General features: G+C 42.0%; 1 protein-coding gene across 5 annotated transcripts in view; it reads left to right on the forward strand.

Annotated features, from left to right (window-relative positions):
• Positions 1-238: 238 nt before the first annotated feature.
• SORCS1 (sortilin related VPS10 domain containing receptor 1) overlaps positions 239-17,597 on the forward strand; it is a 552,802-nt gene continuing 535,443 nt past the window's right edge. For 4 of the 5 annotated variants that reach the window (XM_079901008.1, XM_079901005.1, XM_079901009.1 and 1 more), the window contains exon 1: positions 239-1,530. In XM_079901008.1, the coding sequence (XP_079757134.1) occupies positions 979-1,530 (552 nt within the window). In that variant the 5' untranslated portion in view covers positions 239-978. The remainder of the gene's footprint in view (positions 1,531-17,597) is intronic. The other variant, XM_079901007.1, reaches the window with a different exon arrangement.

Genomic DNA, 17,597 nt, shown 5'->3' on the forward strand with positions numbered 1-17,597 from the left:
CAGAATGAACTGGTTACTTCTTCCAAGTTGCTCACAACGTAGCCTTCCCGTCCTCAATGAGTGTGCAGTCCCTTAGGGAAGCCAAGACACGCCCACAAAATGCAGTAAGATTGGGTTCAAATACAGTGAGTGCTTTATTTAGGAGGTCAAGGAAGGAATCTAAGCGTCATAATTGATGGGAAAATCCCCCAGAACACACACACACACACACACACACACACACACACACACACACACCTGCGATCTTTTAATTACATCATTCTCTGCTGATGCTGGGACACACAGACTCTTCCCAAGGTAAGGTCAAGGTGCCAACTCACTGAGACTAAGAATGGAAAGAGCAGAAGCCCATTCATCCCTATTTTCTAAACTGAAAATGACTAGGGAGGAAGAAAAAGAAAAGAAAAAAGAAACAGCTACAGAGACTGATAGAAACAAACAGGAATAGGAAGTCCCCAGCACAGTAACCACTCCGCCAGGTCCGGGCTGGCCGCCCCCACGGGAGGGGCACTCGGGCTCTGCGCGGAGGCCGGCGGCCGCGGGGGCGCACAGCGCGGCGGCGAGGAGCGGGCGGCGGCGCAGGCGAGCCCAGGGGGAGGGTCGGCGGCGCCTCCAGTCCCCGCAGCCAACCGCGCGCAGCGCAGCTCGGGAGCGGGACGCGGCGCTCGAAGCCCCGGCAGCGCCCGCCCTCTCTTCCGTGTTGCCTGCCCGCGCGCCAGCGCCCGCTCCGCCCGTGACTTCACTTCGGCTCCACCCCCGCGTGGCGGCGGCTCGCTCCGTCCGAACCCGCGCTCGGCACCAGCCCAGCCCGGGCAAGCGGCCGCCACCTGCCCCGAACCGCCTCAGCCCGCCCCCACCGCGGCCCAACTTGGATGGAGTTGGGGTCCTGAGCTCCTGCTCCTCGTAGCCGGCCAGCGGAGAGCCCCGCGCCGCCACCTCCGGTCCGGGACCCCCTCTCAGCTCCTCTCCGCTCCCGCAATGGGAAAAGTTGGCGCCGGCGGCGGCTCCCCAGCCGGGCTGAGCGCGCTCCTCGCCGGCGCGGGGCTCTTAGTCCTCTGCGCCCCGGGCGCCTGCGGCGGCGGCTCCTGCGGTCCCCCGCTGCACCCCAGCTCGGCCCCACGCTGGGCTCCGACCCGAGGGGGGCTTAATCACCTGCGGCCGCGAGGCAGGGCTCCTGCCACGCCCCTGCTCGGACGCCCCCTGTTTGCAGTGGCCGCCGGAGACCGAGCGCTGTCCCTGGAGCGGGCCCCGGGCACTGGGGCGTCGGTGGCGATTGCTCCACGCTCTGACCGGAGGAGACGGAGTGGAGAGGATCAAGAGAAGGCAGAACGGGGAGAGGGCACGAGAAGACGCCCCCGGGGAGTGCTAAGGGACAGAGGGCAGCAGGAGCCTGGGACTCTGGAGCGGGACCCGGACAAAGCCACTCGCTTCCGGCTGGAGGAGCTGAAACTGACCAGCACTACGTTCGCGCTGACAGGAGACTCAGCACACAACCAAGCCATGGTCCACTGGTCTGGCCACAACAGCAGCGTGAGTATAATGGGACTGAGGGCAAAGGGGTGGAAAATGGAAAGGGTTAAAGTCGGCTGTGTGATCTGATTGAGAATTTGGGGAAATGGGGTTTCTGGACTTGAAACATTGTGCAAACTGAAGTCTTCCCTGCCCGCCTCCCCAAGGATTTAATGTCACCAACTAGGAGACCACCCCTTTCCCACCAACACCGGAGTCCTCTCCAAACCTCTAACAAAGCTTTATACAGGGCAGGCAGATCCCTCTTTCCCGTTTCTTTGGTCTCCTTTGTGTAGGATGGATCCGAAGACCAGGCAAACAGAGCGGGTTAAAGTATTCCGAATGCAGAGGTGAAAGGGTTAAAATTCCAGGCAGTCTGGTGTTCCCTCAAGTGACTTTCTCTTTAACTTGCTAGACTTATGGATGAGAGCACGTAAGATCAAAAACTCTTTATTCGTAGCCTTTTAATTTTATTTTTGTACGAAGCTCCTAACCCCCTCTTCCCGGCACGGAAGAGAAATTCAGTGGATGGTAAGGAGCCCTTAATGTATTCTGTTTCTGGGGACCAAGTGGATGCAAGTTTCAGGACGGGAACTCTCCAGCATCTTCTAACAGCACCAGCCAGTGTGTTTTGAGAGCTGGGGCTTTCCAGCCTGTGAATGAGTGGTTGTTCTCTGGCTTGATCTGTCCCAGGAAGATCAGATATGTCCCTGTGACAACAACTCCGTGTTCTCCCCCATTGCCTGACCTCCTCTAGTGAAGAGCACAGATAAAGACGTAGCTCTCCCTTTATTAAGGGGGGAGAGGGATTGCTGGATTTCCAGGAGGCTGTCACTGGGGAGCGTGGGTGCAAGTCCATGAGCTGTGTCCAAGATCAGGGAAGGTTTTAGATGTTTGGAAAAGCCTGCATGTCTGGAATTTGAGGGAGCTATTCCAGTTTAAACTGCACCTGGAAACTTCAAAGAGCTGAAATAGTAAAGAAAGAGCTTTGGTGGTGATAACTGCAGGTGATTTAGAAGTATGGAAACTTCACCAGGCTGTATTGAAGCAGACAAGAAAATGAAAACCAACGATGGGTAAACTGAAAAAAAAAAAATCGAAGTTTCAGCTTCTATCAGGTTACTGAGATTGTAGTATTTGTATGCACAGTCTGTGCATCCTGGTACATTTCAAAATGTTTTCAATTGTGATGTTATTGCCAGAAACCTTCCCAGGGAAGTGCCACTTGAGTGAATTGTGCTCACTGTCAGCTTTTTTAATGAAAGTTGTGAACATTTTAAAATAAGAGGCTGTCATTATGGATTCCTTGGGTACATAGATATAAAGTGTATTAAGGCAAATTGTGATAAGTAGTATTTTGTATCGTGTCTCTGTCCTGAGAGCCTCAGCACGGTTTTCCCTACAATTCAGCCTTCATGACCAAGGCTATGGTTTTATATGGTTCTCCGGACTGGTTTAATCAAATAACTGAAGCTGAAATTCTTTTCATTCAAGTTCCGGAGACCCTTGCCCTCATTCCTTACCTTAACTGTCCTATCTTTCATATCATAACCACTGAAATTAATCCCCCAATTTGAACCTGAATCTTCTTAAACTAATCAGATAACTTTCGCACTGCTTTAGATGATTAACTCAAAGCTTCTAGCTTTAAGGGGCAATTTTAAACACATCAAACATATTAAATCTTGTATCAAGAAGTAAAGGACTTTGGACTCAAAATATTTCTGGCTTTTAATGTAATTCAAGCCGTAAAATATCACTCACCCATTAGACCTCTAGTTCACCTATTGAAAGATCTTGGAAAGAGCAAGAAAGGGAGAGTACATCTTTGGCAAGTTTTAAACTCCATTTAAGAAATGGTGCCAAGCACTGCCAGCCTTTTTTTTTTTTTTTTTTTTAAATAGTGCTTATAAACCCAGTCAGGCTTCTTAGGGTCAGGGCTTGAAGGGGTGACATGTAAGGAAGTCTGCAATAATGTAGGAAATAATCAAGGTGTTAAAAGTTGGAGCACTCAAATCGTGTAAACGAATGAGATTTCTATCCTATTAAGTCTCTCATTCTATAAGGACATACCCTCCATCCGCACCCACTTACATACAAACTGTTGTTTTTCTTCAGTGTATATGTATAAGTAGTAGAGGAAGAGAAATAGTCTTGTATCAGTATCCTCCACAAAGTAGTCCCAGATTCGTAGGAGAGATAAAGTTTAAAATATATTTTGAAGGTAAGGGAGGCAGAAAGAAACTTTTCTAGACAACTTTGTGATGTGAAAAGCAAAGTGGAGACCTGAGTTCTGGTTCTGCCTATTTGTGGTTTGATCTTGGCAAGCTGATTGCCTGAGTGTGAATTTCCTCATCTCTAAAACAGGAGGGGAGGATGCCTGTCAGATTCATCACTGAGAATTACAGGCCAGGATATAGTTAAGAGAGTGTTGTGACTGGAAAGTACTGTATACCTCTTTGTAACTCTCATCTCATTGCACTTCACATTCCCTCCAGAGCAAGAAATCCACTAACATAACACTGAGGACAGCAGTGGGTGGGAGCTCTCATTTTCTTCTCATTTAGCTGCTGTCCCCCATAAATCCACCCCCAGCCCATTCAGGGCCACTGGCAGTACACCTCCTCTGGACCTATCTCACCTTTAGCTAAAAGCCTTTGCTAAGTAGGGCTTCTGATGACAAAAACACCTGCATTAAAGGTGTAAATGTATGGTAATTATAGACTGCCTATCAAACTTGTGAAGAACTCTGGATCCTTCTCTCACCTCCTTCCCTTCTCCTTCCTGCCCCCTCCGCTGTTGGACTTGTGCAGTTGTGTAAGGATATGACTGTTTTGCCTTGTCCGTGGGTGTGATGTGATTCCTCTGTACTGCAGTCTAGCTTGATGGAAAGTGTTGATGGAGTTGGTGGAACACCTGGGGGGATCTTTTGGCATGAAAAGCGCTGGGTATGAATCATTTGTCATGAGCTTGGTATCGTAAGCAAGAACATATTGTTCCTACCCTACTCATCCACGGCATGCTGTGCCCTGATCTAAATTTATAGAGTAATTCTTAGTTTGTTAAAATATATATTTGTCTATACCTATGTACGATGGGGATGCGTTTATTCCTTATTTCCAAGGAATTTCAAAGTGCTACACTCGTTAATCCTTACAATATCCCTGTTAGGTAATAGACAGGTGTCAAGTGTTAATATCTCTTTTTCATATTTTTATGCTGGAGTCAATTTGAATATTTCAGTTCACTGTCTTGTCCCTTTCTCACTAGAAATAGTGTTACAAATTGTTAACAGAGGCTTTTACTTGACATATTTTGCTGTTATGACATCTTTAATACTGCATTTATTGTAGTGAATGACGATCTGGTTGGTTTTCATGTAATTCTTTGCCTTTTGTTATTCTGGGACTTGACATTTACCATCCACCCTTAGTGAGTAAACTGAGTCCCAGTGAGTCAGGTTTTTGAGTAGATGTCTTACATTCATCGTTTCACTTAATTTTCACAAAAATGTTATGAGTAGTTATTAGTATCCCCATTATATTAATGAGGAAACTGAGGCTCCAGAAGGCTAAATGACTTGCCAAGAAGATATAACGGTTCAGTGGCAAAGCAGAGGCTGGCACCCAGGGTGATCTGACTTCAAAACCCCACAGAAGGGCTTGTCTTAGAGACTTTAAGGTAGGACAGAAAAACTCAGACCTTTGGGGATCTGTATTTTAAATAATCCTGTTTCGGGTAGATTTCAGATGGTGGTGAAGAAAGACATAGTCTTAGCTGGAAGCTCTATCTCTTTGTAGAAAAGCAAGGACTATATAACATGTGCCTGTCACATTGCACCCTTTACCTTAAAGTAGTGATTTGGCTGTTCTCTTATCCACCCACATCTTCATCTTTACTGAGACATGGAATCTGTACCTGATGATTCATTGAGCACGAGGTAATGTGCCATCATTCAGCTTTCAGATCTGGCGTTCTTCAGGAATAGACTCCTCTTCTAAGTTAATTACAAATATGATTTTATAAAGAGTTGCCTATGAACACTTGATTTGGCTATACATTTTGACATAAGTTTTTTTACCTTTTTTTCCAAAGTAAACTGATGAAGGATTTTAGATTTCTCTAGCAAGCCACATAATACCTTCTCCGATCAGTGTTTTATGCTATTAATGGGTGTTAACATGGTATGACATGGAAGGCAGTGGGTTTGGAAGCAGATTTGAGTTTGAATGTTAGCTCTCCTGCTTCCCAGAATTTTGCTTTGAGCAAGACACTTAAATTCTTTGAGTTTCTGTTTTCTCAACTAAAATATGGGGAGGGCACGTCTTTTTCTGTTTTTTTTTTTTTTTTTTTTTTCCCCCAGAAGATTTGACATCACATATACAAACTGGCTGGTACATAGTAAGTGCTCAATAAATGCTACTTCTTATTTTTGTAGAAGAAGTACTTCTCTACTGGGTTTTTAAGACTCCTGGGTTATAGTCCTGGCTGTACACAAAAATTAGATATGTAGTGACAGCCTGTAAAAATTTTGTGGCCTCAATTTTATCCTCTGTAAAATGACACAAATAGGCCAGAGCATCAGTGAAATCCCTTACAGGTTGAAATTCATTAAAAAATTTTGTCAACCTGTAGGTATTGTGCACCTACTACATCTAAATAAAGTCCACTGGGAGTGTTCAGGATGCAGAAATGACACAATGACCTATACCCTTGACCTGTAAGTGAGCAAGCCTTTCATTTCACAAGATTCTTCCTCTTTCCATGGTTTATATGCACATCTGTTAATAGGAAATTAAGGCATTTGAGACCCAAGCAGGCATTCATTTCAATGTAGAGTTGCAGCAAAATATAGTTTATTAGGTTTATTGTATCATATCTTCAGGTTAAGGCACTTGGTATCTTTGAACAAAAAAAGTGCTTAATGTGAAATTGGAAAGTAAAGATCTCTTAAGATATTTTAATGGGATTTTCTAGACTCATCAGCGTTGACTCTGGGAACTATGTCCACATCCTTTTTTTTTTTTTTTTTTTGCGGTACGCGGGCCTCTCAGTGTTGTGGCCTCCCCCGTTGCGGAGCACAGGCTCCGGACGCTCAAACTCAGCGGCCATGGCTCACGGGCCCAGCCACTCTGCGGCATGTGGGATCTTCCCAGACCGGTGCACGAACCCGCGTCCCCTGCATCAGCAGGCGGACTCTCAACCACTGTGCCACCAGGGAAGCCCCTGTCCACATCCTTTTAAAGAAGGACCCCGGAAACTCATAAACTAGGGTAGAGAAGCTGGTGCAATTGTCTAATTTATTTAAGAGAATAATAATTGCTCACATTTAAGGTGAGATTGTCATATGGCAGCATTATGCTAAGAAGCTTACACAGATTATCATATTTACTTTTAATTCTATGAATGGGTATTGAGTCCTAATATTTGTCAGGCATTGATAGTAGGGACATATGTGGAGTGATGTGCAAAAATGAAAAGAAATGATACGTGCCCTCAGAGAGCTTTCAGTCTGCTGCCCAAACAATGCTCTGAAGAGGTAGCAGAAGGTAAGTGTCCTCTGAGGGTGTCACATGCTATAGGAGTTCAGAGGAGGGATGGGCAGGCATCTTCTGGCTGGGGTGGTCTCCAAACTTCATTGCAAAGCAGGTGTTTCAACTGAACCTTGAAATGTAGAGAAATTTTTAATTAAAAGATGGAGATTATTACAAGGATATTTTGAGCTGAGTGGATGGTGTGAGTAAAGGTCGAGCGTAGAGATGTAAAGCTTCCTATCTATATCAAGGAAGTTAACTACATTAAATGTAAACTATGTTTAACTAAGGTCTTAACCTTAGAAATAGTTTTTAAAATATGATTTAAGCAAAAACATATACACACCCATCTCCTAGTGAGCTTGACTGTATTCCAGGCCCCCAAAGAAACTAAAAACCTCTATGGTCACTTGAAGGCATAACTGCCCTTATTTGCACATTAAATTTCAGCTGGAGTCATCATTGTTTCATTTTTACCTTGACATTTTTCACACGCAGTTTTCACAGACGGACTTTCTTTGGTTAACTTCTTGATTAGAAATATCAGTAGCTGGGCTGCCCGGAGGGTAGATTAATTTGGCTCCCTGACAACTTCTGTTAACTAAACGTATGTAATATGTTTGTCCTGTCTTTATGTATGTCTCAGTTACTGTCCTTTATCTCTGGCCGGAAAGGGTGGAGAATACATCTGTGTGTCCTAGAGGGGAAACTAGCCAGTGTCCCTACAGTGGCCAACAGGGTGGCAGAGAAGAGGCGTGGTCAACGTGATGTGGAACCAGGCTCCAGGAAAGGGCAGTGGTTACTCCTGAGGAGTGCACCTCCTTCTCCCTTGGGATGGATGGAACAATCAGATGGTTGGCAAGAAACAAAGCTGGACTCTTACTGTGCGCAGTTTATAAGGAAGACGAGAGCCTATTCTAAAATGTAGGTAGGGGGATAAAAAGGACGTGAATGCTCTGCAGGAAATCCTACAGGAAATTTTACACGTGTATAAAAGATATTGTGTCTATTTCTATAGCACTCCTGAATGTCCTTATACCACTTTAGATCGGTTATAGCCCTTTTCTTTTGCAAAATGCTTCAGTTTTCAAAGATGGGAACATCACTTCCATGACTTCAGTTTTATTTTCACCACAGTCCTAGGAGATAGGAAAGACAGATATCATCCGCGTTTCTCAAAGAGGGAAAGCAGGGCGTTGGTATTAAGCAAGTCCGTTAGTGGAAGGACACGGTCAAACACGTTTTGTCATACTGTACGACTGATTCTCGGTTTGGAACACCGCTGGCTTTCCACAGCCAGGAGATGGGACGCAGCTGCATCCTAGCCTCACAGTTTGCCTCAAGCCTATGCACCTGTGTGTCCATAATGGTTGCCATTGAGGGATGAAGTATGGAGGTTGGCCATGGAGCTCCTGAGTTCCAGACTCAGCTATTCAAGTTATTTATCCTGGGCTTCAGAGCAAGGACAAAAGTCATGTACTTGGCATTGTTTAAATCCTTAAAAAGGGACCCTGAGGAGAGGAGATGGGACTTTTCACAGGTGAGGGGTCTCCGGCAGTAAATAACCCATCTGTCATGTATGTTCCACTGCTAATGGTCTTTGGAGATGAGATTGCTTATCCCTGGGCTTATTGCAGCAGGGGGTTGGGGAGAAGAGGGGGAGAGTCACGTCCTCCCCTCTTCAACTGTCTTATGCCTATGAAATCTAGTTGAAAATAATATTAAGTATGGTCTTCGTCAAAGGAAACTAGAGCTTCAACTTTGGGGAGCAGCATTAGTCAAACTGAAGGAGTGCCTTGTTGACGCTAATGGATTTTATTTGCTCAAGGATTATAATAGAGATCCCAGCTGTTGCCTTCTCTACTTCCTCTAACTTTTGGGTGCGGGGTGGGATAGGTGGGGGAGGGAGCAAAGGAGAGTTTGCACACTAGGGATAGCTCTCTGCAGCCAGATGAGCTACATTGATTATAAGAGAAATCGCTCTTAATGATAATAATATAAATAGCCATCAATTTAGTGACCAGATTCCCTGGAAGTACATTCTAGGGCATCACCACATTATTCACTTCATCCTCACACCACCCTTACAAACTAGATGTCATTATCCTCATTCGAAAGCCGAGGAAGTCAAGGCTTAAAGATCTTGCAAAGGAAACCATAAACAAGACCAAAAGACAACCCTCAGAATGGGAGAAAATACTTGCAAATGAAGCAACTGACAAAGGATTAATCTCCAAAATTTATAAGCAGCTCATGCAGCTCAATAACAAAAAAAACAAACAACCCAATCCAAAAATGGGCAGAAGACCTAAATAGACATTTCTCCAAAGAAGATATACAGATTGCCAACAAACACATGGAAGGATGCTCAACATCACTAATCATTAGAGAAATGCAAATCAAAACTGCAATGAGATATCATCTCACACCGGTCAGAATGGCCATCATCAAAAAATCTAGAAACAATAAATGCTGGAGAGGGTGTGGAGAAAAGGGAACACTCTTGCACTGCTGGTGGGAATGTGAATTGGTACAGCCACTATGGAGAACAGCATAGAGGTTCCTTAAAAAACTACAAATAGAACTACTATATGACCCAGCAATTCCACTACTGGGCATATACCCTGAGAAAACCATAATTCAAAAAGAGTCATGTACCAAAATGTTCATTGCAGCTCTATTTACAATAGCCTGGAGATGGAAACAACCTAAGTGTCCATCATCGGATGAATGGATAAAGAAGATGTGGCACATATATACAATGGAATATTACTCAGCCATAAAAAGAAACAAAATTGAGCTATTTGTAATGAGGTGGATGGACCTAGAGTCTGTCATACAGAGTGAAGTAAGTCAGAAAGAGAAAGACAAATACCGTATGCTAACACATATATATGGAATTGAAGAAAAAAAAAAGTCATGAAGAACCTAGGGGTGAAGGAATAAAGACACAGACCTACTAGAGAATGGACTTGAGGTTATGGGGAGGGAGAAGGGTAAGCTGTGACAAAGTGAGAGAGTGGCATGGACATATATACACTACCAAACGTAAAATAGATAGCTACTGGGAAGCAGCCGCATCGCACAGGGAGATCAGCTCAGCTCAGTGCTTTGTGGCCACCTAGAGGGGTGGGATAGGGAAGGTGGGAGGGAGGGAGACGCAAGAGGGAAGAGACATGGGAACATATTTATATGTATAACTGATTCACTTTGTTTTAAAGCAGAAACTAACACACCATTGTAAAGCAATTATACTCCAATAAAGATGTAAAAAAAAAAAAAAAAACAAAGATCTTGCCTGAGGTCACCGAGCTCGAAGGTGGTGGGGGCAGACATAGAATTTGATTTTTCCCCTTTCTGGGTCCAGAGCTTTTTCTATTTGATCATGCTCTCCCTTCGTCGGCGTTTATCTCTGAATTTCTTTAGAGAGAACTTGACAAGTCAGTGCGCAGGGGTGGTGGGAGAACTCTTGGCAAGAGCACCCCATCTCGGGGCGCTCCCTTTCACAACACCCCCATCTCAGGTCCCTGACCTGATACACTTTACGAGGTAATAAGCTGCTATGTGATGGAGCTTGATCAAAGCCCTCACCTCCCCCGTCCTCTCCCCAAGAGTGGATCATCTAGGGTTATGAGTGTGTGTCATCTTGTTATCCTGGGAGGATGTGTAGGATGTGCCGATTGGTTTCTCCCTGCTGGCTAATGACCCTAGAATGACAGTGTGGACAACTTGTTCACTCTGTAAAGGAGGTACTAATAAGAATCATGTTATCAGGCAACTTATCATGTTGTGCCCCGAAGCCAAAGGATTGATGCCTCTAGTGGTCTTCCTCTAATCAGAGTTGCAGGGGCTATTGAGACACAAAACTGTGGGCCGTGGATTCAGGGCCTATGGAGGGAGGTTAAAAGTAAAAGGTCTTTCCCTATCTCAATACTTCCCAAAGTGCACTCTTGATTAGAATCATTAAAGGGGAAAAAAAGCTCTTTTAGGCATGGTTGTGACCCTGCTTAGAAACCTGTCTGCAGCACTCTTTACCCTGCCTTGCATTTTTCTGAGTTGGTGGAGGAATTCTTACCTGAGCAGGCGTGGGCTCTCTCCTTGGGCACTTAGGGCAGCGTTTCCCAGAGTTTGTCATCATGGAACCTGCTTTTGAATCTGCTGATGGGGAGTGGGAATCTTTATGTTTTTCAAACTCCCTTAGGAACACTAAAGGTTGAAAATAATTTTCCTAAAATCTATGTGTGAGTTTTGGGGTCCCTGAACCCCTTCCATTGTCTGTACAATCTTATGTCAATATGCTTTACTTTTCCCCAAGGAGAGCTGAAGCCCAAAGCTTTTATCAGCTTCTCAATGAAAATTATGACCCCAATGGTGACGACCCGGTAGAAGGTTCTCTAAGAGAAGGAGAGATGATTACATGGCACAGCACTGGTGCCCCAGGCAGAGGAAGATGGTACCTTTCTGCAAGATGGTGCTGTTTCTACACTGAATATATTCTATGCAGTTATCTTTCCTGGATGTCCATATGACCATGGGCAGAACAAGTGGCTAAAAGAGTACATTATTTTAAATATAACATAATGTTTAGTGATTGGTTTGAATTCCCACTCCTAGGTATGCTAACTTGAGCAATAAGCTTTGTAATTCTGTACCTTAGTTGCCTCATCTGTTTAATGGAAATAATAGTGGTATACTTTCTATATGGTTTCTTGATGGTTGAAAGAGACAATAGATATAAAAACGCTGAAAGTGGCATCTGCCATAGAGTAAGCAATCAGTAAACATTAGCTATTATTATTACTGTGTTAGTACTAGTACTAATAGTACTAGTGTTAGTACTAGTACTAATAATGCTCGAGTATGATGTACTAAAAGATGTTTGTAGTATGTTGCTCATTGCTTCTGTTTCTGTATTTATGTTTTTTCATTCCATTTCCATTTTCTTATAAGGAGGCCAGGACTCTCTTCTGCTCTTTTTTTGGGCGTGCCTTTCAGCATCTCCAGCTATTTGCACATGATGGTTGTAATAGGGTTCTGGACCCAATTTCCAGTGTGTGGGTTGGGGGCTGATAGGTTCCACAGCGACAATCAATTCTCTGACACCAGCTGGGTGTCCAACAATTTAACTCAATTCTGACACTGTCTACACAGAGGTCACATCAGATTTCACAGGTTAAGGACTCAGTCCCACAAGACTGTCCCCCCCACCTCCCATTTCCAAGGCCAGCCCCAAGTCCAGGTTATCACCTGTGCTTCTGAGCGACAGGCTATAGATTGGAAGGTTCAACGACTCCCTTCTTGGGTTTGATTAATTGGCTAGAGTTGCTGGCTCACAGAACTCAGAGAAACGTTTCACCTACTAGATTACCAGTTTATTTTTAAGGATGTAACTCAGAGACAGCAGATGGAAGAGATGCCTAGGGCAAGGCATGGAGAAAGAGCGTGGAGCCTCCCTTTGCTCTCTGAGTGCACCATTCTTCCTGAATCTCCACCTGTTCACCAACCTGGAAGCTCTTGGAACCCTGTCTTTTTGGGTTTTTATGGAGGTTTCATTACATCAGCACAGTTGAATAAATCATTGGCCGTTGGCCGTTGATTCAAACTCCAGCACCTGTCGCCTCCCCAGAGGTCAAGGGGGCTGGACTCAAAGTTTTAACCCTCTGATCACATGGTTGGTTTTTTGGCAACTGGCCCACATCCTTAACTGTGGTCCGAAGTCAGGTAATTAAACTCTCATCACAGGAAAACCCAGGGGTTTGAGGGGCTCTGTGCCAGAAATGGGCACTAAGACAAAACGTATATTTCTTATTATAAATCACAATATCACAACTAGCTTACTAAATATTTTGCCGTTTTATTTGCTGTATCCTTGGGGAAAACTGGCTTTCATGTAAAATAAATGACCCATGACCTTCCATATGAGTGTTGTAGAATATTCAGCCATTAAAAGATTGCTTATATGTTTATATATATATATAAATTATATTTATATTTATAAATTATTTACATTTATAAATATATCTATATATATTTATTTTGGGAAAGCTTCCACAAAATACCAGAAAGAGGAAATAAAATAATACATAAATAATAAAATATAAAATAGTACAGATGTAAGCCCCACAAAGTAAGGATTTCTTTTTTTTTTTTTTAACTGGGTTGTTGCCTTGTATATCCCAAGTCCCTAGACTTAGAAGTGGCTCAATATATGTATATATATTTTGGGAATTTTTGAATTTTATTTTTTTATACAGCAGGTTCTTATTAGTTATCCATTTTATACATATTAGTGTCTACATGTCAATCCCAATCTCCCAGTTCAGTGCCCCCCCGCACCCCCCCAAACTTTACCCCCTTGGTGTCCATACGTTTGTTCTCTACATCTGTGTCTCAATTTCTGCCCTGCAAACTGGTTCATCTCTACCATTTTTCTAGGTTCCACATATGCGTTAATATACGATATTTGTTTTTCTCTTTCTGACTTACTTCACTCTGTATGACAGTGTCTAGATCCATCCGCATCTCTACAAGTGACCCAATTTTGTTCCTTTTTATGGCTGAGTAATATTCCATTGTATATATTTACCACATCTTCTTTATCCATTCGTCTGTAGATGGGCATTTAGGTTGCTTCCATGACCTGGCTATTGTAAATAGTGCTGCAATGAACATTGGGGTACATGTGTCTTTTAGAATTATGGTTTTCTCTGGGTATATGCCCAGTAGTGGGATTGCTGGGTCATATGGTAATTCTACTTTTAGTTTTTTAAGGAACCTCCGTACTCTTCTCCATAGTGGCTGTATCAATTTACATTCCCACCAACAGTGCAAGAGGGTTCCCTTTCTTCCACACCCTCTCCAGCATTTGTTGTTTGTAGATTTTCTGATGACGCCCATTCTAACTGGTGTGAGGTGATACCTCATTGTAGTTTTGATTTGCATTTCTCTAATAATTAGTGATGTTGAGTAGCTTTTCATGTGCTTCTTGGCCCCGTATGTCTTCTTTGGAGAAATGTCTATTTAGGTCTTCTGCCCATTTTTGGATTGGGTTGTTTGCTTTTTTAATATTGAGCTGCATGGACTGTTTATATATTTTGGAGATTAATCCTTTGCCTGTTGATTCGTTTGCAAATATCTTCTCCCATTCTGAGGGTTGTCTTTTCATCTTGTTTGTAGTTTCCTTTGCTTTGCAAAAGCTTTTAAGTTTCATTAGGTCCCATTTGTTTATTTCTGTTTTTATTTCCATTACTCTAGCAGTCCCTCAAGACTGCTTTGGCTATTAGGGGTCTTTTGTGTCTCCATACAAATTGTAAGATTTTTTGTTCTAGTTCTGTAAAAAATGTAACTGGTAATTTGATAGGGATTGCATTGAATCTGTAGATTGCTTTGGGTAGTATAGTCATTTTCACAATATTGATTCTTCCAATCCAAGAACACAGTATATACCTCTCCATCTGTTTGTGTCATCTTTAATTTCTTTCATCAGCGTCTTATAGTTTTCTGAGTACAGGTCTTTTACCTCCTTAGGTAGGTTTATTCCTGGTATTTTATTCTTTTTGTTGCAATGGTGAATGGGATTGTTTCCTTAATTTCTCTTTCTGATCTTTCATTGTTAGTGTATAGGAATGCAAGAGATTTCTGTGCATTAATTTTGTATCCTGCAACTTTACCAGATTCATTGAGTAGCTCTAGTAGTTTTCTGGTAGCATCTTTAGGATTCTCTATGTATAGTATCATGTCATCTGCAGTGACAACTTTACTTCTTCTTTTCTGATTTGGATTCCTTTTATTTCTTATTCTTCTTTGATTGCCCTGGCTAGGACTTCCAAAACTCTGTGGAATAATAGTGGTGAGAGTGGATATCCTTGTCTTATTCCTGATCTTAGAGGAAATGCTTTCAGTTTTTCAACATTGAGAATGATGTTTGCTGTGGGTTTGTTGTATATGGACTTTATTATGTTGAGGTAGGTTCCCTCTATGTCCACTTTCGGTGTTGAATTTTGTTGAAAGCTTTTGCTGCATCTATTGAGATGATCACATAGATTTTATTCTTCAATTTGTTAATATGGTGTATCACATTGATTGATTTGCATATATTGAAGAATCCTTGCATCCCTGAGATAAATCCCACTTGATCATGGTGTATGATCCTTATACTGTGTTGTTGGATTCTGTTTGCTAGTATTTTGTTGAGGATTTTTGCATCTATATTCATCAGTGTTATTGGTCTGTAGTTTTCTTTTTTTGTAGTATCTTTGTCTGGTTTTGGTATCAGGGTGATGGTGGCCTCATAGAATGAGTTTGGGAGTGTTCTTTCCACTGCAATTTTTTGGAAGAGTTTGAGGAAGATGGGTGTTAGCTCTTCTCTAAATGTTTGATAGAATTCACCTGTGAAGCCATCTGGTCCTGGACTTTTGTTTGTAGGAAGATTTTTAATCACAGTTTCAATTTCATTAGCTGTGATTGGCATGTTCATATTTTCTATTTCTTCTTGGTTCAGTCTTGGAAGTTTGTACCTTTCTAAGAATTTGTCCATTTATTCCAGGCTGTCCATTTTATTGGCATAGAGTTGCTTGTAGTATTCTCTTATGACGCTTTATATTTCTGTTGTGTCCGTTGTAAGTTCTCCTTTTTCATTTCTAATTTTATTGATTTGAGTCTTCTCCCTCTTTTTCTTGATGAGTCTGGCTAAAGTTTTATCAATTTTGTTTATCTTCTCAAGGAACCAGCTTTTAGTTTTATAGACCTTTACTATTGTTTTCTTTGTTTCTATTTCATTTATTTCTGCTCTGATCTTTATGATTTCTTTCCTTCTACTAACTATGGGTTTTGTTTGTTATTCTTTCTAAATTCCTTTAGGTGTATGGTTAGATTGTTTATTTGAGATTTTTCTTGTTTCTTGAGGTAAGATTGTATTGCTATAAAATTCCCTCTTAGAACTGCTTTTGCTGCACCCCATAGATTTTGGATCGTTGTGTTTTCATTGTCATTTTTCTCCAGTATTTTTTGATTTCCCCTTTGATTTCTTCAGTGATCTCTTGGTTATTTAGTAGCGTATTGTTTAGCCTCCATGTGTTTGTGTTTTTGCTTTTTTTCCCCTGTAATTGATTTCTAATCTCATAGCGTCGTGGTTGGAAAAGATGCTTGATATGATTTCAATTTTCTTAAATTTACCAAGGCTTGATTTGTGACCCAAGATGTGATCTATCCTGGAGAATGTTCTGTGCGCACTTGAGAAGAAAGTGTAATCTGCTGTTTTTGGATGGAATGTCCTATAAATATCAATTAAATCTATCTGGTCTATTGTGTCATTTAAAGCTTCTGTTTCTGTATTAATTTTCTGTCTGGATGATCTGTCCATTGGTGTAAGTGAGGTGTTAAAGTCCCCCATTATTATTGTTTTACTGTCGATTTCTTCTCTTATAGTTATTAGCAGTTGCCTTATGTATTGAGGTGCTCCTCAGATAGATGCATATCTATTTAGAATTGTTATATCTTCTTCTTGGATTGATCCCTTGATCATTATGTAGTGTCCTTCCTTGTCTCTTGTAACATTCTTTATCTTAAAGTCTATTTTATCTGATATGAGTATTGCTACTCCAGCTTTCTTTTGATTTCCATGTGTATGGAATATCTTTTTCCATCCCCTCACTTTCAGTCTGTATGTGTCCCTAGGTCTGAAGTGTGCTTCTTGTAACAGCATATATATGGGTCTTGTTTTCATATCCATTCAGTGAACCTGTGTCTTTTGGTTGGAGCATTTAATCCATTCACACTTAAGGTAATTATTGGTATGTTTGTTCCTATTACCACTTTCTTAATTATTATGGGTTTGTTTTTGTAGGTCCTTTTCTTCTCTTGTGTTTCCCACTTAGAGAAGTTTCTGTAGCATTTGTTGTAGAGCTGGTTTGGTGGTGCTGAATTCTCTTAGCTTTTGCTTGTCTGTAAAGCTTTTGATTTCTCTGTCAAATTTGAATGAGATCCTTGCCGGATAGAATAACCTTGGTTGTAGCTTCTTCCCTTTCATCACTTTAAATATATCGTGCCACTTCCTCTGGCTTGTAGAGTTTCTGCTGAGAAATCAGCTGTTAACCTTATGGGAGTTCCCTTGTACGTTATTTGTCGTTTTTCCCTTGTTGCTTTTAATAATTTTTCTTTGTCTTTAATTTTTGTCAGTTTGATTACTACATGCCTCGGCGTGTTTCTCTTTGGGTTTATCCTCCCTGTGCTTGGGTTTATCCTGCCTTTGCTTCCTGGACTTGGGTGGCTATTTCCTTTCCCATATTAGGGAAGTTTTTGACTACAATCTCTTCAACTATTTTCTCAGGTCCTTTCTCTCTTTCTTCTCTTTTTGGGACCCCTATAATGCGAATGTTGTTGAATTTAATATTGTCCCGGAAGTCTCTTAGGCTGTCTTCATTTCTTTTCATTCTTTTTTCTTTATTCTCTTCTGTGGCAGTGAATTCCACCATTCTGTCTTCCAGGTCACTTATCTGTTCTTCTGCCTCAGTAATTCTGCTATTGATTCCTTCTAGTGTATTTTTCATTTCAGTT

The sequence above is a fragment of the Stenella coeruleoalba genome (genome assembly GCF_951394435.1).
Source record: "Stenella coeruleoalba genome assembly, chromosome: 16".
NCBI lineage: Eukaryota > Metazoa > Chordata > Mammalia > Artiodactyla > Delphinidae > Stenella > Stenella coeruleoalba.